The sequence below is a fragment of the Pyrus communis genome, chromosome 9 (assembly GCF_963583255.1).
Source record: "Pyrus communis chromosome 9, drPyrComm1.1, whole genome shotgun sequence".
Taxonomy (NCBI): Eukaryota; Viridiplantae; Streptophyta; class Magnoliopsida; order Rosales; family Rosaceae; genus Pyrus; species Pyrus communis.
Window position 1 is genome coordinate 13,076,542 of NC_084811.1, and position 24,323 is coordinate 13,100,864.

Consider the following 24,323-nt stretch of genomic DNA (forward strand, 5'->3'; position numbering starts at 1 on the left):
GTTCCCAAGTCAGCATCATCATGGTTATCATGGTGTTCGTGATCGTATTGGTCGGATCGATCAAAGCCCTCTGCCGTAGTGACGCTCCAGTCGATGCTGGCCTCACTTGGTTCGTAACAGTATTGATCGGTCGATAACGATGCCATAGGCGGGTCATGTTGACGACGATCTAAGCTTGTTCGACGGGAATTGTTATTAGCACTCAAACGTCGAGTAGCAGTGAAGCTAACTGCATCCTCAACCAATGAAAAAGAATCCCGGCGAGTGCGGTAGTAATTTTCAAACATGGATGACGATGGTGGAGGGTAGGTGGGCATATCGGCATTAGTTGCTTGCAGCGTTTGAGTAGTACTGGTTGAGAAGCTTTCGATTTCGAACAAGTCAGAGCTTGCATCGCTTCCCACATCCTCATCTTTATTATTAACATCACCAATTAGTCGGCCGCATTGAACATGATCAGTAGTACTGTTTGATGGGTTCCGGATTGAAGTTGTTGCCGATGGCAAGGAAGTTCCCCCGTCCCCATTGAATTTTAATATCGGAAAGCTAAATCCGCCACCAGCAGCAGCAGTACTAATACAGCTAGTCGTAGTAGCGGTAGAGTTTGCGGCTGGTTGCACATTGATGGTTGTATTGTTGACTTGGCGTTCCCAATTCCGACGACGTTCATCACCCCAGAGCACATGGCGACTGTCGTCACGCGGCCTTGCAATCGAAGAGTGGTTAAGATTGGCAGCTGTAACAACACTAGTAGTTGGAGCAGCTAGTGGTATCTCATCCTTGGTGAGAATTAATTGGGCCGGCATGTTATAAATATCTCCGCCTCCAACTCCGACTATTGATGATGATGATGACATGCTTGACTTCTTTTCCTGAGCAACAACTTGAACTGATTTCTTGCCCGAGCAGGGGCATCTCGCTGACCTCCTTGGAAAAGCAGTAAGCCATCTTGGACTCAATGACATTGTCTTGGACCATCCTCTTAATTTCTTCTTATTAGTAATCTGATGGTCATCATGATGAGGATGAAGAGGATGATTTGTACTAGTCCGACTGTGCAAAGGCGCCATGAATGCGACATTACTATTGGTGGCGGTGGTAGCGCAGCGAGGATTGGATAGGAGGCCAGTCTGGCTGTTCCAACTGGCTTCGGAGGAAGCCGTTGGGGTGGCACTGGATGAAACGACATGGAAAGAACGAGCTCGGAGATGCAGAGGGTAGTTAATAGCAGCATCATCAACTGAAGATACTGAGGGAGAGCCAGCAGCCCAAGAGAATCTCGAAACTCCAGACAGCCCATCAGAAACCTGCACCTACCAATATTCCATACATCCATCGTCACTCAATCATCACATTGAATCCACAAGCATGAGTTATTAATTAAGATAGTGCCATTACTTCTCCTTCTTATACAAGCAATAGAAGGAATAGGGAATCAAATCTATGACCTCGAGTGCAGAGGTAAATGCTCTTAACCTGTATTGGCGACCTACCTTATGGTTTTGGCCGTCAATGTGGTTGTTGATGCTTAGTTGGTTGAAGTATTTGTGGGCGTCAAAAATGCTGATTTCTTGATCAGCAGTAACACTGATACTAGTAGTACTCGAATATCGATCCACGTCTACATGAAGCTGCTGCTGCTGCTTAATGGTGTTGTTGTTGTAGTAGTATCGCGGTTGTCGATCAACATTTGCGGTTGCAGTTGCAGCGTGATCTGTATCTTTGTCTCTGAGCATGATGATGGTGCTGCTGCTGCTGCTGCTGCTTCCTGATACTGATCTGACACCTCCTCTCGTTACTCTCCATCTCTCCATTATTTTCTTTCCTCTTTTTCTATTTAATTTCCTCAGGAATATTATTGTCTCTCCACTTCCGTACTTGCTATATAATTATATATGTATGTGTGTGTGTATGTGTATGAATGTGTATATAGTCTGGACTGAAGGCCCCTCACAGTTGAGTACAAAAATGTCCAATCGATCACTCATCTCACAATATCATCAACTCAATCATGAAGCTCTCTTCAAAAACGTCATTTTTCAGTTTTTACCCAAACACTTGCTGTTTGTATTTGAATTTCTTTCTATTAGGGATTAAACCTGTTTAATTTTACTTAAATTCGTCAGTTATTTTGTTTCCTCGTCATTGTTTGGTGTGATTAATGACTTTAATACTTTTCAAAAATTTTCAGGCATTCTAAAGTTTGGAGTTGCATATGACTTTGAAACAAATTAATTGACAACTTTTGTCATTAATAAACTTGATACAGAATTCGACTTCCAAATGTGTCCTTCGTCTGCTGATAATAACAAGGGGATTGAGAATGGAAACAATCGTTTTAACAAACAACCGTCTTTTTTTTTTTACAGACTATAGATAATCTAGATTAAATTCATCTTAAACTATAGGGAGAGGGAGGGTTAGAACTCTGGACACAGTGAATTAAAGGAAGTTCTTATCCACCAGGATAATCCGCCACTTATATTTAATGAACAACCATTAGATGTAAATTAATGCCAGAGCTAACCAGGAGTGTGAACCAGGAGTGTGAAAACATTTGCAAAAAGAATGTCACCAAATCCTAACCCATATAGGGTACATAAAATCGTTAGTATTTTTTTTGGGGTTTTTTTTTTTTTCTTTTTCTTGAGCAAAAGATATTGTAGGAGAGGGGGTGGACTTAGGCTCAAAATGGGCTAGCAATAATGTGGTTCAAATTCGCCTTTGGTGAGAATCGAACCAAAGACATCTTACTTACAAGTGAAGAGGAATACCATTAGACTGTAGTACTAAGTGACATTTTTTTGAGGCTTAATCCGGTATGTAATATTTCTCGGATAAATTTTAGTCAGGACAACTGTGTGTATTTCTATTTTCCTTGGCATGCATGTTCTTAAGAAGATACCAAATGCAACTTATGTAAGAAACCAGCTTATTTTCTTCCAGTTCAATAGTTTTTTTTAAGAGAGAAGGTCTTTCAACAGGTTTCAGATCTCCAGTACCATAAGAAACTACTAGTTACCCATGTCAGTATAATCTTCACAAACACAGAATCCTCTCATTAGCAATCTAAACACACTTACGCAGTAGGCATTAGCCCGGGGGCCAGTTCATTTGCCGTCCTCCAAGAAGATGGATGTGAAAGTGATAAACCAATTGACCTGCAGGAAGACATCGCTCTATATTATGTTTATAAAGATACATCAAGTAAAACACCAACAGTTAGAAGGTATAGTACTTAATGGTATGTCATCAATCCCAAGTATATAGAGTAAGAAAGAACACGCACATCCGTTTGGCCCATCGTTAATCACAATCCTGAAGCCGTCATCAAGACCCTCCTGCGTGGCAATCAGCTTGGCAGCGTACAGAAGCTGACCAAGAATCTCAGTGTGTCTCTCCTCTGCCTGGAAAACAAAAAAGAACCAATAAAACATTAAATTCCACCAATAAGTCGATTATCAACCAACAAATTACAAGGCTAAACGAGCATACGTTCATACAAAAATTACTTCTTCTTGTAAAAGGGAACTCCGAAAAGAAACGTTGATAGATGGCCACAAAACATCCCATTTCACACAACATTTCAGGTAAGCTTATGTTTTCAGTAAATTTAAACCTTGCTAATGGTGTTTCCCGCCCGTAAATAACTTTATACAGATAAAGCATACACTGACTGGAGAGGGAGTGATGCTGCAAGCAGCTTACTGCAGTAAAAGTTTATATCATATTCTATCGTTTTCCCTTTTCGTTTGAGGAACATATTACTGCTAAAATCATTACAAGATATTATTTTATAAAAACAATCACTCACATACAAACACCATAATATTGCAAGAACTATATGAATAGTGAGGGGGGCATAGTTTAAACTATTCTACAAGTACAATGCACCACATGATTAAGTGTGAGGCAGCTTACACGATGTTTTTTTATCATTTGCTTCGGAGCCTTACATTCACTGTCTTTGAATCTTTTTATATCACCGGATCAATATCTTTAAGTGTATCAACAACTCGTATAGAAAGGCCTACGTCGAGCGTTGACAACTGCACAGTGAAAGAATTTACCCCTCATAGTAAAGGTCTAGCTATGTCCTTGGGATAAACTCCAGCAAGATCATAAGAAAAGAATATTAAACCTATCACAATCGTCATCCAATCATAATTTTTGGTCAAATTCTCTATGCATGAATCAAGAAAGATCTGTTCTCGTTCACAGAAATCCCATTTTCAAGGACCAGTGCTTAAAGACACAATAAGAATAGAAATACCTAAGGAAGGTTCCCTATGCTTGGGCAGGTAGCCCACAGGAAGCCGTATGTATGTCATGCTTTTGCCCTAGACTATAAATGAATAAAAGTCATAGCTATGGTTTATCTTGAATATTGGAGGGCAATGCATGATGAAAGAAATCAAAGTTTATGTGATTTCCCACTCATAGTGAAATGGTCAACAATCTCCATGGGACGAAGCTCTGATACGATGATTATAATCGCAAGAAAAGGAATTTTACGTTATCACAATTGACATACTGTTGTAAAAGCTGTGGGAATTGAATGCCCACATGGTTTAGCCAAAAGTGAAAACGAAGAAAGACTAAAAATAGTAGTATTGTCAGATTTTTTGTTGTTGTTGAATGGCATGTTATTCAATGTACATTAATTTCCCTTGTAGACTTCTGCATGTAAATGGCTCAAGCATGCAATGTATGATCAAACAACACAAAAACAAGAATTGCATACTTAATTTTACTGCAATTTTTTATGGTGCAGTATAATTGCTCATCCTAAACTGCGTAATTAATTTCTTGGTGCTTGAATGGTGTGGTATAATCGCTCGTTATACACGATTATTTAAATGAGAGTGGTGCGGTACAATTGCCTTCCTCATTAATTTTCTTTCTTTCTAGTAGTAGTACTCAATATTGATGGCAGTGCCTGTGTAGAGAGTATTACTAACTACCTAATAATTTTTTACTTATCGTCTAAATTATATAAATCTCGAGTCTGAAGTTTCGAGCTAATTATTTTGACCTGAAGATCAAAAATGAAAAATTTGTAAAAACCAGAAGTTTTAACACATCTCATTTTTCTTTCAAAAAAAAAAAAAAAATGGTGAACTTGGCAAAGCTTTATTTTGGTGCCCTTGATATCATGGGGAAAACTACCTTACATGGGTTGTGGATGCCAAGATCCATCTGGTGGTAGGAAATCTTGGAGACACCGTCAAGGAAACACTGCTCCTTTCAAGATCAGGCGAAAACCATGATCTTTATTTGTCGCGAGGATTAAAGAGTGAATACCTAACGGTTGAAGACCCACTGGCTCTCTAGAATGCATTGAAGAATAGATATAAGCACCAGAAAATGGTGATTCTCCCAAGAGCTCGTTATGATTGGACACACTTGAGAATCTAGGATTTTAAGACGGTTATTGAGTATAACTCTGCAGTGTTCAGAATTATTTCCAAATGAAACTTTGTGGGAGACTATAGCTGAGGAAGATACGTTGGAAAAGATTTATAGTACTTTTCATGCCTCTAATGTGCTTCTGCAACAGCAGTATAGAGAGCAAGGCTTTACAGAGTACAACCAACTAATATTAATGCTTCTTGTGGTTTAACAGAACAATGAACTCTTGATGAAAAATCATTAGTTCGGACCAATTGGGTCAGCGTCATTCCCAGAAGTGAATGATGCTTCACTTAAAGCAAACACCACCTCCTTACGTGGCAATAATTACAAACGAGGATGTGGCCACAAACGAGGTTGATGGAATGGGAAGGGTAAGAACCATGGTGTTCAGTTTTACAACTAGGGTCCAAGGCATAATTCAAACCTGATTAAATCATTTTCATGTTTAATGTACTTTTCTTTTAATTATCTGAACTTGTAGTTTAAAACTTGTATATCAACTCAACAAATTTCTTGTAGATCGAATAGCGTACAACACATTTTGTATGGACGATATTGTCCCATTTGGTATCATGAACTGGGCTTTTCCTGAGCTTTCAATTACATCTGATTGGCCTGATATTGTTGTTACCTTTACCTTTGTAAGCTAGTTTGTGAAATATTTTCAATTTCAAAGTATTGTATGCGTGGTTGCGCTGTCTGGAACAAATATCTCTGCGATTGTTCTTGTTTTGAGAACAACCATAGTTTTTATCCATTCTTTATGAGTACGATAATCAGAGTTAAAAACGATTTATTCATAATAAAAGAAAATTGCAATGCCGCTTTTTATTGAATTGAAATACAAACTTTAAACAACAAGTTCAGATAATGAACTAAGAGTACATTAAAAATAAAAATGATTTAAGCGGATTGATATACTTTTATTCACCTTTCCGCAACAAAGTTTGAAATATCCAGATGAGTTGAGTTCAATTGACCTAATAAATCGAACACTGGATCAGATATATCCATTGGATTAGCATGGTCGATGAAATTGGTTTTGACCATTTTTTCTTTGATGGAGGCTTGGTACAGAGCCACAAGATGTTTCGAGGTACGACAAGTGCACGCCTAGTGCCCATTGCCACCACACCTATGGCAAACTCCTTCATGATTTCTAGGAGTCTTATTCATATGAGATTTACCCTTGTGGTGGTTTACATTTTTGTGGCTTGAGTTTGAATTATGTCGTAAACCCTGTTTGTAAAACTAGACACCATGATTTTTCCCTTCTCATTCCATCAACCTTGCTTGCAGCCACGTCCTCCTTTGTAATTATTCCATGAGAGGAGGTGGTGTTTGCTTCAAGGAAGCATCATTCACATCTAGAAATGGCACCGACTAGTTGGTTGGGACTGATGATTTTTCATCAAGAGCTCATTGTTCTGTTCAGCCACAAGAAACAATGATATCAGCTGTTTGTATTATGTAAAGTCTTGCTCTCCATAATGTTGTTGCAAGAGCATATTGGAGGCTTGAAAAATACTAAAAGTCTTTTCCAGTATATATTCTTCAGTGATAGTATCCCCACAAAGTTTCATTTGGGAGCTAATTCTAAACATTGTAGAGTTATACTTAGCAACCGTCTTAAATTCCTGAATTCTCAAGTGTGTCCACTCATAACGAGCTCTTGGGAAAATCATCGTTTTTTGGTGATTATATCTATTCTTCAATGCATTCTAGAGAGCCAATGCGTTTTCAACTGTTAGGTACTCGTTTTTCAATCCTCCATCGAGGTGGCGACGAATAAAGATCATGACTTTTGCTTGATCTTGAGAGGATGCAGTATTTCCCTCTGTCTCTAAGATTTCTTGCCTCCAAACGGATCCTGGTATCCATAACCCAGGTAAGGTAGTTTTTCCCATGATATCAAGGGTAACAAAATCAACCTTTGCAAAGTTCGCCAATTTTTTTTTTTGAAAGAAAAATGAGATGTGCAAACTTGCAATAATATGGATTTTCAAGGAATATAGCGTTAGAACTTTTAGTTCTTACAAATTTTTCATTTTGATCTTCAGGCCAAAATGATAAGCACTCGAAACTTCAGGCTTGAAATTTACATAAATTAGACATTAATTAAGAAAAAAAAAATTAAGTAGTTAGTTGTACTCACTACACAGGCACTAACATCAGTATTGAGTATTACTATGAAAAAGAAAGAAAATAATGAGGAAAGCGATTGTACCGCACCACTCTCATTAAAATAATATAGTGTAGAATAGGCAATTATACCACACCATTCAAGTAGCAGAAAATTACATATGCAGCTTAGGATGGGCGATTATACCACTATATCAAAAATTGCAGTAAAATTAAATATGTAGTTCAAGATGAACTATTAGACAGCATCATCTAAAATTGCAGTACAAGATTAGTAATAAGAAGTTACACCAAATAAGAAATAAAAAATATAATCAATTATTAAATTGCGGAATAGGAGAAGGCATGGTGCTAGTAGCTCTTAGTGAGGAAACACACAGTAGGTGAGGCAAAAAAGGAAAAGGAACAATAATATCTTTATGGGAAACATTTTTCGGCAAAGGAAATGAAAACTGATTATGGTTAGAGACAGTAGTGAAGCCAAAATTTTCCAAGAGGAGGGCGAAATTCAAAAGAGTCCAAGTTCAACTGAAGCGAGCTTTTCACATTGAAGAGTGCAAAGTTTTGACAATTTATAAAAGAAAACACTCTCTTCATCGAAACGGTTATAAACGATAACATCAATCCACTGTAAGAAGTTTAAATTGGCTATGATTAGATTTTAATAGTGTTAGGCGCTAGTCGGCCAGTGGGTTGAGCCCTAACGCCTAAGTGTGATCTAGGCGGGAGCTTAGACAGATTTAAATGAATTTATTATATGTTGTACAAATAAGTATTAAATGATATTTACGTATTTTTTTAATAAGAATAACACTATATTTATATGCAAGTGGCCCTTTACCACAGTGGTGGAAATGTGTTGTACCCTTGCATGATGTCGTAGGTTCGAACCCCGTCAATAGCTAATATAACATCTAATTTACTAACGCTATCGCTTGACTCAAAAAAAAAAAAAACACTATATTTATATAAAATGTGAGAGTTTAAGATAAATATGATAGGTGTCTTAAAAGAGAAAAATAAAACTTACAAGAATAAATAAATAAAAAAAGATAAATGGGTAAACAAGCCACAAAAAATGTGGGGTCAGAAGAGAAAAAGGGTAAAAAAGGGTAAACAAACGAGTGGGGCAGAAGAGTTAAAAAAAGGAGGGTCAGTACACTCAATTTAAAGCAAATGGCCTTTAACCACAGTAGTGGAAAGGTGTTGAGCCTTTGCATGATAGCTAGAGTTCGAATCTCGTCGGTGGCTAATCTAACATCTAATCTAGGGAACTTTAATGAAAAGTTCCCGGTACTGTTCAGTTTAACAAAAAACCACATTTTTATATTAAAAAAGTCAATCCTGGTACTATTCACTTTACCCTTTATTTTGTCCTTATCATTGAAACTCAAAGTTTTCAAGCCATTTTCAGTAGTTTTCCTTCTAATTTAATCTAACAAAAATCTATCGTTTGACAAAAAAAAAAAGTACAATCAATTTCAAGTGAAAAAGGGTAAAGAAAAGATCAGTAGAGGGAAATCTAATTTCTTTTGCCAAACGACGCTGTGTAGGTGTACGAATATCAAATAGATAAACCTTCATCTTCTTCACAACTTCCGCCACTCTGCAACTTTTTTTTTCCCAATTTCGTTCTCCAAAAAATAAAACACAGCAGCCATCAACACACCAGTGCAGCGCCGCTACACAACCAAACCCAGAAATCCGAAAAGTTCAGAAGAGCAAAGGGGCATAGTTCTTACTGCCTATGGAGATTTCCGATGAGTGGAGGGGCGGCCGCCCCTCCTTGGCTCTATGTAGCTTTGCTCTTGGTTAGAGAGTTATGCTGATAACGTGTTATAAATAGGGAAAAGTAAGAGAGAGAAAACCTTTGCTAGAGAGAATTGGAATGGGTGCAATGTATCACATTGTTTATTTTCGTAACTGCATCACACAAATGATGCAGGTAAAGAGAGGGGAGAGAAATATGTATTATTGCTTTCACTCTTGATCTTGTGTGTTGTTTGATCATACACTGCATACTCTTTATATAGAGCCATTTACATGCAGAAGTCTACAAGGGAAATTAATGCATATTGAAAACCATGCCATCCAACAACAATGAAATCCGACAGTACCACTATTTTTAGTCCTCCTTATTTTTTCACTTTTGATTAAACCACGTAGGCATTCAATTCCCACAGCTTTTACAACAGTCTATTTTGGTCAAATAAGGATTCCTAGTCATTTTTTGGGTATTATTGCACTAGGAGACCAAAAACTATTCTGTTTCAAAGGCAAAAGAAGGTCGTTTGGCTCCCAGAAATTAATGTTTCTGTTATAAATAGGTCAAAGTTAGAGAGATAACCTTTTTAATGGTAGGTGCGAGGTAGATGTAAAATGTCACACTAAAACTATAGCACAAGAGGATAACAAATAAACGATAGAGGAATAGATGATGTTACTGATCTTTTCTCTCGTTCTCTTCTTATTATATTTTCTGTATCTTTGATTGCAGTCGAGTGCTCTATTTATAGAGCAACTCGTGTTACTACATTTGAAATTTACAACACACTTTTGACAATATGATATCCTGCATTCCCAAAGTCAGTTTTCAATCTGTTATGGGAATTGACAATTTGTACGTGTAGTCATAAACAATTAAAATGTTAAAAACCAATCTGTGAGGGCATTGAAAAACTCCACCAAAACACTGTGGGCATTCACTACTGAGTTTTCTCGTTAAAACCTTGCTTGGAAAAACCCAGTGGGAAAAAACCATAGCAAAGGAAAAAGAGTACAACTTTTCCTGGATCGTTGATATAGTGTCAAGTATGCTTATGTTGCCTCGTTAAAACCTTGATAGGAAAAACCTAGTGGGAAAAATCCTAATCGAAGGAAAAAGAGTACAACAAGCATGTATCATGGATGCTCCCCCTGATATGTATCTCCCCCTGATTACGCATTCTCCAAATTTAGCTGTTTGGTAAGTCGACATAATCCGATGCTTTGCACTAACTGCTGAAACGTGCACTTTGGTAGAGATTTGGTTAACAAGTCTGCCAGATTTTCATTTGAACGGATTTGTCTGACTTCAATAACTTTAGCCTTCTGAAGCTCATGTGCACTGAAAAGCTTTGGAGATATGTGTTTAGTCTTATCGCCCTTGATGAATCCTTCATTCATTTGGGCAACGCATGCTACATTATCTTCATGGATGACAGTTGGATTGTCTATCTTCGAAGTTAGACCACATGAATTCCGGATATGATGGATCATTGATCTTAACCAAGAACATTCACAACTTGCTTCATGTAAAGCAAGTATTTCTGAATGATTTGAAGATATAGCAACTAATGTTTGCTTGGTTGAGCGCCATGAGATTGCTGTATCTCTATTCTTAAACACATATCCAGTTTGTGAGCGGGCTTTATGCGGATCAGAGAGAAAACCAGCATCTTGCTAACAAGTTAACTGAAAAAGCTATATCTGGTCTAGTACATTGTGCTAAATACAACAAAGCACCTACTGCACTCAGATATGGTACTTGTGGACCAAGGACCAGTTCATCATCTTCTTTTGGATGGAATGGATCTTTCTTAATGTCCAAAGAATGAACGACCATTGGCGTGCTGAGTGGATAAGCCTTGTCCATACCAAATCGCTTCAGAAGTTTTTCAATGTAAGCTGATTGGTGGACCAAAATTCCACTAGCACAATGCTCAATCTGCAGGCCGAGACAATATTTTGTTTTTCCAAGGTCTTTCATTTCAAATTCGCTTTTCAGATATTCAGCAGTTTTATTGAGCTCTTCAGGAGTTCCAACTAGATTCATATCATCAACGTATACTGCCACTATAGCGAATCCAGAATTGGATTTCTTAATGAACACACAAGGGCAAATGACATTGTTGATATACCCTTTTTTAATCAAATACTCACTGAGACGATTATACCACATTCGTCCAGATTGTTTCAGCCCATACAATGATCGCCTTAATTTGATCGAGAGCATACCTCGTGGTTTGTTACTTGTTTCAGGCAACTTAAGTCCTTCTGGGACTTTCATATAGATTTCAGTATCTAATTCTCCATATAGATACGCGGTGATGACATCCATAAGTCGCATGTCAAGTCTTTCTGAAACCACTAAACTTATTAAGTAACGGAACGTAATTGCGTCCATTACAGGAGAGTATGTCTCCTCATAATCAATTCCAGGTCTTTGAGAAAAGTCTTGTGCAACGAGTCGTGCTTTGTATCTTGCGATCTCGTTTTTCTCATTGCATTTCCTTGTAAATACCCATTTGTAACCCACGGGGTTTACACTAGGCGGGGTTTGGACAACTGGTCCAAAAACATTCCGCCTTTCCAAGGAATTTAATTCTGCCTGGATTGCATCTTTCCACTTAGGCCAATCCTGTCTCTGTTTGCATTCATCAACAGAGTGGGGTTCAATATCATCACTTAAGATGATTTTAGTGGCTACTGCGAATGCAAACATATCATCGATGATTATTTCATTCCGATCCCACAATTCATTTGTACATGCATAATTTATGGAGATTTCTTTGCTTTCATGTACTTCTGTCTCTTCAGGGACATGTGTCTCATCAAGGAAATTTTCTTTTTCTGGAAGTCCAGAATCATGAATTATGGATTTATCATTCATTTTCTCTTCCTGAATGATTTCATTTGGATTCAGTTGTGCCCTCGACTTTCTCTTTCGAGGGGCTGAATCTTTTGAACCTGAGGGTCTACCACGCTTCAGGCGTGCACCAGATGAATCATTCGCTGCCACTTTATTTTGTCCAACAGGGACATCAATTCTTGCAGGTGCATTTGCAGCTGGTATATGTGATTTTGTCACTTTCATAGCATCATTAAATGCATCTGGCATTTGATTGGCAATGCTTTAAAGATGAACGATCCTTCTCACTTCATTTTCACATTGAATGCTGCGAGGATCAAAATGAGACAAGGTGGGAACAACCCATGTCAGCTCTTTCCGGTCTTCTGGAACGGTCTTTTCTCTCGCTAATGACGGGAAGACTGTCTCATCAAAGTGACAATCAACAAAACGAGCTGTAAACATATCACTTGTCAGGGGTTCCAAATATCTAATAATAGATGGTGAATCAAAACCCACGTAAATTCCCAGTCTACGCTAAGGTCCTATTTTAGTGCGTTGTGGCAGTGCAATAGGCACATAAACAGCACAACCAAAAACTCGTAAATGTGAAATGTTTGGCTGATGTCCAAACACGAGTTATACTGAAGAGTATTGATGGTTGGCTATAGGTCTCAATCGAACCAATGATGCAGCATGTAAGATGGCATGTCCCCATGTAGAGACCGGTAATTTGGTTTCCATAAGCAGAGTGCGAGCTATTAACTGAAGCCGCTTGATCAATGCTTCTGCTAAACCATTTTGAGTATGGACATGAGGAACAGGGTGTTCAACATCAATGCCCAATGTCATGTAATAATCATCAAAGGTTTGAGACGTAAATTCACCAGCATTATCAAGTCGGATTGACTTAATGGGATAATTTGGGAATTGTGCTCGTAACTTAATTATTTGAGCAAGAAGTCTTGCAAAGGCTATATTTCGGGTAGACAAGAGACAAACATGTGACCATCAGGTAAATGCATCAACCAAAACCATAAAATATCGAAATGGTCCACATGATGGTTGAATAGGCCCACAAATATCCCCTTGAATTCTTTGCAGAAATGATGGGGATTCAGCATCAACCTTTAATTGTGATGGTCTAATTACCAACTTCCCTTGAGAACAAGCTTCGCAAGGGTTATTATTTGAGATAGCAATGCGTCTGCTCACTAATGGATGTCCATTAGAGTTGGTAATAATCCTACACATCATGGTAGATCCTGGATGACCCAGACAGTCATGCCAAAGCATGTAAACCTTGGAATCAATGAACTTCTGGTTCATGACAGTATGTGATTCAATTGTCCTTATGTATGTATAATACAATCCACTCGACAAACCACGCAACTTCTCCAATATACGCTTCTGGGTATCATTGGAGGTAATGCATAGATACTCCACATTTTCTGCACTCTTCGTTTCAATGTGGTATCCATTTAAACGTATGTCTTTGAAACTCAACAAATTTCGAGTAGATCGAGTAGCATACAATGCATTCTGTATGGACAATATTGTTCCATTTGGTAACATAATCTGGGTTTTCCCTGAACCTTCAATTACATCTGAAGGTCCTGATATTGTTGTTACCCCTACTTTTGTAAGTATTAAGCTTGAGAAATACTTTCGATCACGAAGTATTGTATGTGTGGTTGCGTTGTCTGCAAGACAAATATCTCCGCCATTTCTCATGTTCTGAGAATAACCACAGTTTTTATCCATTCTCTTTGAGTAAGAGAATCAGAGTTAAAAGCAAGTTATAACAAGAAATTTACATGCCACTTTTATTGAATCTGAAATACTACAAGTTCAGCATAATAAAAGTACATCAATGATTCAATCGGACCGGTACACTTCATTTCCCCTTTCCATAATAAAGTTTGGAACATCTAGGTGGGTTGTGTTCAACTGCCCTGATAAGTCAAACACTGGTTCAGGTATATCCATTGGCCTAGCCTGGTTGAGAAAATTGGTCTCGACACCCTTCTCCTTGAGGGAGTCTTGATACAGATCCACTAGATGTTTTGGGGTACGACAAGTATGTGCCCAATGCCCATTGCCACCACACCTATGGCAGGCTCCTTCAGAGTTCCTGGGAGCATTGTTCATATGAGCTTTGCCTTTGTGGCGATTCACATTTTTGAAGCTCGGGCCTGAATTATACCTAGAAACCTGGTTGTGAAACTGAACTCCATGGTTCTTACCTTTCCTATTCCATCGACCTCGCTTGTGGCCACGTCCTCGTTTATGATTATCACCACCAGAGGATGTGGCGTTCACTTCGAGGGAAGCATCATTCACTTCTGGGAATGGTGCAGATCCAGTAAGTCGAGAATGATGGTTTTTCATTAGGAGCTCATTGTTCTGTTCAACCACTAAAAGCACAGATATCAGCTGGTTGTACTCAGTGTAGCCTCGCGCTCTATACTGCTACTACAGGAGCATGTTGGAGGCATGAAATGTGCTGACTTGAAGTCTTGAATCCTCAGATGAGTCCACTCATAGCGGGCCCTTGGAAAAATCACCGTTGTCTGGTGATTGTATCTGTTTCTCAAGTCATTCCAGAGAGCTAACGGATCTTCAACCGTTAAGTACTCGCTCTTTAGCGCCTCATCAAGATGGCGACGAATGAAAATCATGGCCTTTGCCCGATCTTGAGAGGATGAGCTGCTCTCTTCCCTGATGGTATCTCCAAGATTCCCTGCTTCCAGATGGATCTTGGTATCTAGTACCCAGGTCAAGTAATTCTTCCCGGTAATATCCAGGGCAGCAAATTCAAGCTTCGCCAAGTTCGCCATTTTCTTTTCTGAAAGAAAATGAGATGTGTAAGAACTTGCAATAATATGTATTCCTGAAGGAATATGATGTTAGAACTTCTAGTTCTTACAAATTTTTCATTTTGATCTTCAGGCCAAAGTGATAAGTACTCGAAACTTCTGGCTTGAGATTTTCAGGGTGAATGAGGAGGGCGATTGTACCGCACCTTTCTCATTGAAATAATGCAACATAGAATGGGCGAGTATTCCGCACCACTCAAGTACCAGGAAAATTAAATACGCAGAGCAGTGTGGGCGATTATACCGCTCCACCTAAAATTTGCAGTAAAATTAGATCTGCAGTCCAAGATAGGCAATGATACCGCACCGTCTTGGATCACAGTAAGAATAAATTTGCAGTTCAAGATGGGCGATTGTACCGCACCATCTTGGATTGTAGTAAAATTAACATAAATAAATACTGGGTTAGTAATCAATCTCTACACCAAACAAGTAATCAAAGATGTATGTAACCGTTAGATTGAGAACTAAGAGCAGGCATGTGGCAAACAGTTCGTCGCGAGGGTATACCGCGTTGTTGAGGCAGAGGAAGAAGATGAACAGTAAAAACCTTAGGGGAAACATTTTTTCTTTCTTTCGTTCGGTGAAGAGAGATGAGAGAATAATTATATTTAGAGACTCGTGCTGATAACGTGTTATAAATAGGTCAAAGTTAGAGAGAACCCTTTTAATGGTAGGTGCGAGGTAGATGTAAAATGTCACACTAAAACTATAGCACAAGAGGATAACAAATAAAAGACAGAGGAATAGATGATGTTACTAATCTTTTCTCTCGTTCTCTTCTTATTATATTTTCTGTATCTTTTGATTGCAGTCGAGTGCTCTATTTATAGAGCAACTCGTATTACTACATTTGAAATTTACAACACACTTTTGACAATATGATATCCTGCATTCCCAAAGTCATTTTTCAATCTGTTATGGGAATTGACAATTTGTACGTGTAGTCATAAACAATTCAAATGTTAAAAACCAATCTGTGAGGGCATTGAAAAACTCCACTAAAACACTGTGGGCATTCACTACCCATCAGCATTTTCAACAGTTTCTAAGATTTAGGAGTTATAGCATGTGCAAGCTCTCCTGTTGTGCTACATCACAATACTAGGGGAGGGGCTACAATGCAAAGATCAAACAAACCACAAGAGTTGCAGCACAGAGACGAGGAATATCACTTCATTCGTAAAATCATGCAAAGAGGCGACGTCAAACTGGACAAGATTGCAGCAGAACAAAGACACTGATGACTGAAGTCTTTGCTTATACTGTACATTTATAACAGCCGAAATTAAATAAGGAGCATTATTGCTTACTGTAATCGCCTATAGGGAGAAAGAGACGGGAATCGCATAAACAAAAAGAAACAAAGTTCATTCTGTACTAGCAAGTACCTTAGACAGTCCAGTTAATCCATCTCTAACTTTGGGGATGATTAAAATGTGTGTTGGAGCTTGGGGACTAATGTCCCTAAAAGCAAGGACTTGTTCAAAATAAAGAAAAAAATCAAGGGGTGAAGAACCCGAAAAAGGAGTAGCGTAAAATCATTAACATACAAGAACCAGATATAAGATTCTTTAGTTCAACATTTTTCAGTCCTAAAAAATTATAACCAAACAGAGAGGAGCATCCGACGGAACGGCGGCGAGAGCAGCCTCCTTCTCAGCCATGGGGAGTGGAGGAGTAACAAAGTGAGAGCTTATTACTGCAACCCGGCAGCTTTTATCACACCTCGCAGCTATCATACTTTCCTCTTCCTTTTCCATCTCATGCCCTCCACTTCACTTTCTTCCCTGCCTTTCTTGTTTGGTCACTACAGTCATTTCGTACCAATTGAACTTTATGCGTAACTAATAATAAATACGTACACTAATCAATAATTTAATCATCAACTTACATTTCATTTAGTTTATAACATTTATTCTATAAATTTAATCTCCCTAGTATTACCGTTATTATTTTAGTCCCTGCAGTGATTAATTAATCAATATCATTCGAGAAATTGATTAAACACATTAGTGTCATTCTAAAAACAAAACAAACTCCTCATGTCTTTTCTCTTTGTTGCGAAAATTAAACCAAAATTATTCTCATTAAGGCCCAAATTTTAGTACTCGTAAGAATAAAAATCGAATGATAACATAGCAAATAAGCACGGATATCGTCCCACAAAGATGAAATGATCTTAAAAGTCTCACTAACTAAATTGAAACTAGTTTTAATTGAGAAGCTTTAATGGAAAATATAAAAAATTTGAATTAAACTAAAAATTAAATTAAGTAGAAGAAATAATCCTCCTTTTAAAACCGACGGCATGGCAAGGAAAGCCCACTAAAATCCTAACACTAACGGATTTTAAGCCCTTAATAAAGAAAAAAAAAAAACGGAAATTATAAAAATTAGTAATTAAGTTTGTCCTAAAATCCATTAAAAACATTCCCATGTCAATTTGATTTTCAAAATCGTTGTATCTCATCTTCTTACCGTAATACATATGGCTTGACACAATTAATTAGAATCTTGTTCCATTGAAATTACTCTAGACACCCGAAATCGTTATTTTCTTTTCATTTTGCATGCAGTTTTCACTATCGAATGCTTAGAGATCAAAACAATATAATTTCTCACTATTTGAGAGTACTTATCTCTGTCGTGAGAGTCTATTTCGATTCCTATTTCCTACTTGTTTAACTCATTCCACTCACCTAGTTAATACCCACAAATCCTCAGACCAACTAAGTTTATTCCTCGTTCCACTTAGTTTCTTCCTCACGAGACCTTTTGTCCTCTGTTTCTCGAGCCATTTATGGTGGGAGTAACATGAGATGTTGCTTATTCAGAAAGAGTTACCACCCACCAACATATTTTCATTAATTGTCCAACAATGGCCTTTACTCCCAATTTTAAGTCAATCAAACTACTCTCCACTCTGTTTACAATGCAAACTTGGCTTTTACGCAAGATCTATTCTTTGGGTTTGTATCTTATAAGGCTTCAAGAGTCTCCACCACCTGGAGAAAGTAAGGTGTCAGAGTGTATACAAACAGACAATTTGGGGGCTAAACTAATTGTCTAGAAGAACTTCTTAGATAACAGAGGAAGTCAAAATCAACTAGGTCCAGGATAACACCTTCGTCATCATTGTTAGGGATGAAAAGATGGAGAACCAGATTCTTGGGCAGTCATGAACCATAACTTTTCTGTGAAAAGATGACCCAATGACAGCTTTGGAGGAAATGAAGCTAAACTTGATCCCTTTATGGGACCAAACAAAGGGTGTCCCCTTAAATCTGAACACGAAGGCAAGGGAAGTAGGCGAGTTCATGGAGTTTGAAGATATGACTTATGCTCAGGATTCCTAAGGGTCAGGATCTTGGTTGATACCAAAAAAATGCCTTCGTCACTGGATGTTGGCTTCTACTGTCGGGGAATATTGATTCTTGAATTGAAATTCCAGTATGAACGTCTCCAAGACTTTTGTTATCGGTGTGAGAGGATTGGCTACATCAACTCGGATTGCTCATGTTATGAACTTAGGATTTAGTGATTGGCTTAATCACTATTAGGAGTTTAATATTGGATTTGTTAGGCTTATTCCTGATATTTTAGTGAAGTCTGTTAGAAATGTCAGCTGACACTAAAGGTGTAAAGTCTATAAAAGGAGCTGAGCTCCCTCAATTGTAAGGAGATTAGAATTTAATACAAAACCAAAAAACAATTCAAGAGCTCTGCTCTCTCTCTTCCTTCCCTCTCCCTCTCTATCCTCTGTGACTTGCAGGTTGATTAAGGGGTTAGAGATTTGGATCATATCAATGGTATCATCTTTCTCGAATCCTGGTTTCCCTCCTGTGCATGCCCACCCGACCCGTCTTCCTGCCATGGATGCACGCCTCTCCGCTGCCCTCAACTCATTTGAAGCTTTGATGCGTGCTGCGCTTCGTGATGCAATCCGTGAAGCTATGAATTCTGCACTCACCGCCATTCACAAGGCTGTGAATCCTGTACTTGCAGAAATCCGTTGTGACCTTACTCAGTTACGCTGTGACTTGGCTCTCGGCGTCGAGGGAGATTCTAATCCAGCCCCGATGTGTTCTGAGGAAGCTGAATCGATCGAGGTCAGTCGCCAAAAACTTCAAAACGGAGACTGCAACCCACTGCGAATTTCGTCGACAATCCCCGACCATTCCATTCCGCCATTGCTTTTATCGTCACCGATGTTGAAAGCACTTGCAAGTTCTCCGGTCAAGTCCCAATTGAAAGAGTCTGTGGCAGCCACAATTCCATTGCAACATTTTGAGAAACCCATGCCTATTGCGATGGTGACTACAGTGCCATTCCCATTTTCAGTAATCGTTGGCAAAAATGCGGCCTTATCTCAATTGGCAGACCAGGACGCCAATGTTACCACCCACATTGAGGGGTGTGAAGATCACAAGAGCTTTAAATTGCAAATTCTATGCCTCTGTATGCTGCCATCAATGCATATGAACACCACGAAGCGTCAACATGAGGTATTGACATCCTTGCTTTCCAATTTTACAACTCGGAAGGACAAATGGTATTGGATTTTACAGTTTATTCTGGCATATTATAGTGGTGTTCTTGTGATCATGTGTGAAGACTTTTTGATTGATAAATGTGGATGGGTTAATTGGTATATTGTGGGAAAATTTGTGAAGAAAGATTTTTATGCATTGGAACTGTTTGGGGAAATGTCTAAGAGACCTTTGTATGAGAAGAGTCCAATGGAAAAGTTTGTGTGGTCTGTAACTAAAGACACTGATACAATAGAATGGTGCAATGCATGCCAAGAGGCACTGCACAATATGAGAGCTCTCTTCAATATCATGTTGCCTAAGACCTTGCACTTGACTACTCATGGAAGTTCTGAGCTGCACATTGCCACTTTATGGTAGATGGTCAAGCCTTTTTGGAACACATTAACCATTACAGACTACGTACTGGAAATTGAGTTCTTGTGGGGGCAAGGATATCAAAGTTGCTCTAGGGGAAGGCAACGCTACTTCAATTTTTTCAGCTTTTGAGTATTGGCTTATGGTATAACTCAATAAGAGGGGCTTCAAGCAACAGTGGCTTTCATTGACATTTTCTAAGGCTACATTGGAGGCTGTTATGGGTAAGGCAGGGTCTCAGTGGTATTTCCTATATCAAAAAACTCAAGTGCCCATTTTAAAAGCTCAAGTGAAGTCAAGCTCTGTCTTCCCAAGTTACATGGCTTACCAACCTGACATCAACAAGAAAATGAGGGCAATTCTCATTGACTGGATTATTAAGGTCCACTACAAGTTTGAGCTTACAGACGAGACACAATTCATTGCTGGAAATGTTATAAACATGTTGTTAGAGCCCCAAATGGTGATTGGAAAGAAGCTTCAATTGGTTGGTGTGACAGCCATGCTACTAGCTCGCAAGTATGAGCAGTTTTCTATCCCAATTGTGAAGGATTCTGTGATGAAGGAATTTGATTCAATTTTTGAGCTGCTGAAGAATTGTATGGTAAATTTGTGCACCCACTTACCAACTTCTTATAATTCACGGAAGAAGGTGAAGGACATGGTTGAAGTATTGGGTCTGCTCAACTCCTTTAAATCTCTCAGATGGATGCGCCAACTGCAAACTACTGAATTCAAGTTAACAGACCAGGAGAGTGAAACCTATAATAGGCTACCTTTATCTGTTAATCTTTTTGTTTGTGGGTGGGGTGAGGTGGACTATATCGAAGTTTGTGACATTAGAGAATGGCCTTCAACATCACCATTGGACCACAAGTCGTGGATAATTGTTCTTTTGCTTGAAGAGTCATATTTGGCACTTGGACAGGCTTATAAGGAGGATGGTCAGTTGCATCAAGCTTTACAGGTGGTAGAATTTGCCTGTTCTGTATATGGATCAATGCCTTAGCATCTCGAAGACACAAAATTCATTTCTTCCATGAGTAGCTACTTTTCATCACCGACAAAATTCAGTTGTATAATTAAAAAGACTACATCATCTAATAGTGATTTTTCCCTTGAGACGATTGTGGTTTACACATTAACGAAGCTTGTTGTAAAATTGGAAGAGATTCAGCCTTCAAAGGTTGTAGCAAACAAAGCAACCACACATGCATCGTTGATCATGGTCTCTATGCTGCAACTGAGTCAATCTTTAGTACGACCACATCTGATTGATAATGATTCTCAAGATAGAGTTGTGTTGTGCATCGAATTACTATGCCATAAAGGTGAAGTGAGGAAGATATTGCTAGAGTCATTTAGACAGAGCATTGTGAAAATGCTAGCAGATAAGCAGCTATGGGAGACAAAAGATAGTAAATCTAAGGCCCATATATTGATTGCACCACCCCATGACCTCATTGATTTCTACCATCTTAAGGACAGGAAGGGCATGAGCCATGGTGACAAACCAAGGTGAATGCCAGCATGCTAGGGCGGTAGGGAAGTACCACAGAGCAGAGTCTTAGAGGAATGAGGGTAACACATGATCGCATAGGGAACAATAGTTGTAATGGTGGCCCTACCGGAGGAATGAAGACGCAAGTAGTGGCTCACAATACGAGGAATTTTTCTCCTTGAACCTTTTTTGTAGGTACCAACAACATGAGTGACAATAATGATCTTTCCAAGTCATCATAGAAGGGTTGCATCACTTTGTATGCACTATTTCGTTGTGGAAACTGGGATACTCGAAAGCTAAGCCTTGCACTTTCTTGGGCTGCAAGACCAGGCCAATATTGTGATTGGTTATTGAAGAGTTGGGAGACACGATAACTCAAGGTTGGGTCACAGAACAACCAAGGCTTATGGATTGTGAGAAGTGGACTACTCTAGTGATTCAAAACAACTCGATTAGGGTTGACTATGTGGATCATTACAATATACCTTAGACTATGAGTGGGGCTGAGGGATCCACACCATAGGAGGTCACTCCAATTGCTCTGACGGAGATGACGTCCCACCCAGATGGTAGAGCTGGCTCTCCAAAATTTTTTGAGGACAACGGATTGAAACGAAAATCAGATAAAAAAGAGAAAGGTAGCTATCAATCGCAGTAGAAGAAAACAAAGAGGGGTGAGGGTAGTTCCTTAAGAAGTTGAGGGAGCGATGCTTAGAAGCTGAGTGGAGTTTATTTGCTAAAGATGACTTACAAGAGGTGCCGGTCGCTCAAGGTGAGGATATATTGGCCTATCTTGAGAGAAATTGCGAACGCAGGCAAGAAGTGCGGGTAGGGAAACTTAGGATAGTAACAGCTGGCCTGAAACAATCACAAGATTGCCATGATATACTTATTATGGAATTGTCTTGTGTCAGACACGGCTCCACAGGCTCATAAGATGACATAAAACCTCTATGGTTTTCTCCCAGAAAAGAAAATGAAAAGCTACAGAATCGAAGATGTAAGATGACAAATGGATTATAGCTATGGTTTTAAGGTGCCTCATATTGGTGCGGCTGGTGGATTAAGTCTCTGGTGGAACGACCCAATCGAGGTAATGATATTAGTTTTCACAAAAAAAATATAATTCATACAAATGTGGGAGTTGGAAGTAATAGTGATTGGATCTAAGCATCATGAATGTATGGTAACCCATATAAAGCCGAAAAGGGTATTTTTAATGATGGTTCATAGAGGTCTTAGAGCCAACTAGTTCACCATAATTTTTTAAGGGAGACTGGAATGAGGTTTTGTGGGATTGCGATAAGATAGTGGTAGTGAGGAATCAAACATTTGTCCTCAGTTTTTGCAAGAATTAATGAAAATAATGGAGTTAGGTGGTCTAGGTTTTAGTGGGCCGGGATTTACGTGGCGAGGTACTCACGATAATAGTCCGGTTCAAAAGTGCTTTGATAGAAGCCTACTAAACGAAATATGGTAGGGGTGTTGGCCAAATACTTCTGTCATTCGTGGTGCAGTGTGGGTTTCTAACCACTGTCTGTTATTTGTCAACAATGAACCAAGAGCTTTTAGAAGGAAGAAGTTGTCTAGATTTGAAGCTTTTTGGCTGGCGGAAGAAGGATGCATGGAGATTGAGAAGAGAATGCTGTTGTTTTGTTTTTTGAATGTCTTTATTCATCTCTCAAGGAGGGATTCATTAAATGTTACAATCCTATCACTAAGGAAAGAAATAATTTACATAAAATCATAATAAACTATCATAATAAACTACAAATCTCAAGATTACAGGAATATATACACAAAAGTCAACATTCTCCCTCAAGTTAGTACATATATCACACATGCCTAACTTGTGTAAGAAACTTGAAAACTTATGACTTGAAACAGCCTTTGTGAAGATATTTGCCAACTGATCGTCTATTCTTATTGCCGGTACCTCAATTATCTTCCCTTCCAATTTTTCTTTGATGAAGAATCGGTTAACTTCAACATGCTTTGTTATATCATGTTGTACCGGGTTATTTGCATTGTCACGGGCAGCTTTATTATCACAAATAATTTCATGGGTTGAGCATGTTCTATACCCAGATCCCTTAGCAAAAGCTTAAGCCACAAAATTTCACAAATCCCCAAGGCCATACCTCTGTATTCAGCTTTTGCACTGGAACGAGCAACCACATTTTGTTTTTTACTTCTCCATGTAACCAAGTTACCCCCAACGAATCTAAAGTAACCTGATGTTGAGCGTCTATCATCCACCGAACCGGCCCAATCTGCATCAGTATAACCATCAATGCTAAGATGGTTATTTCTTTTAAACAAAATTCCTTTTCCTGGACTTCCCTTCAAATACTGCAAGATTCTCATCACTGCATTCATATGTTATTCTCTAGGATCATGCATGTATTGACTCACTACACTTAAGGCATAGGCAAGGTCTGGTCTTGTGTGTGCCAAGTACATTAAACACCCTACTAACCTTTGGTATCTTCCTTTGTCTACTAGCACTTGGTTATGATTAACGCTAAGCTTCAATCCTTCCTCTAATAGTGTAGCTATTGGCTGACAAGCTAACATTTCAGTTTCGTGCAACAAATCAATAATATACTTCTTCTGAGACAAGAAAATTCCAGAACTACTTCTTGACACCTCAATCCCTAGAAAATATTTGGGGGATCCAAAGTCCTTCATCTCAAATTCTGTAGACAGGTGTCTTTGCAAGGCCGCATGTTCTTCCGGATCATTCCCTGTTACCACCATGTCATTTACATACACAATGAGTGCAGTAAGTTTCAACGCCTTTTCAGAAATAGAGTATGATCGAAGTTACTTTGTTTGTAACCAAACGCTTTCATAGATTTTGT

At 38.7% G+C, this 24,323-nt stretch overlaps 2 protein-coding genes across 2 annotated transcripts; one reads left to right on the top strand and one right to left on the bottom strand.

The window, feature by feature from the left end:
- Positions 1-3,093: 3,093 nt before the first annotated feature.
- LOC137744415 (14 kDa zinc-binding protein-like) lies at positions 3,094-16,808 on the bottom strand. The gene is made up of 4 exons (XM_068484232.1): positions 16,657-16,808; positions 16,437-16,581; positions 3,290-3,407; positions 3,094-3,161 (listed from the first exon to the last, which is right to left on the bottom strand). Exons 1-4 carry the CDS (start codon positions 16,806-16,808, stop codon positions 3,094-3,096), a joined length of 483 nt encoding a protein of 160 aa, XP_068340333.1.
- A 3,466-nt stretch (positions 16,809-20,274) lies between these two features.
- LOC137744416 (G2/mitotic-specific cyclin-2-like) lies at positions 20,275-20,964 on the top strand. The gene has a single exon (XM_068484233.1). It carries the CDS (start codon positions 20,275-20,277, stop codon positions 20,962-20,964), a length of 690 nt encoding a protein of 229 aa, XP_068340334.1.
- The last annotated feature ends 3,359 nt before the right edge of the window (positions 20,965-24,323 follow it).

Bases quoted from the DNA above. Each gene is read 5' to 3' on its own strand.
- LOC137744415 (XM_068484232.1), bottom strand. From the start codon at position 16,808: ATGGAAAAGGAAGAGGAAAGTATGATAGCTGCGAGGTGTGATAAAAGC. The intron at 3,408-16,436 runs GTACTTGCTAGT...TTTGTTTTCCAG, and splicing joins GATTAACTGGACTGTCTAAG to GCAGAGGAGAGACACACTGA. The intron at 3,162-3,289 runs GTGCGTGTTCTT...GTCTTCCTGCAG, and splicing joins TAACGATGGGCCAAACGGAT to GTCAATTGGTTTATCACTTT.
- LOC137744416 (XM_068484233.1), top strand. From the start codon at position 20,275: ATGGCTTACCAACCTGACATCAACAAGAAAATGAGGGCAATTCTCATT.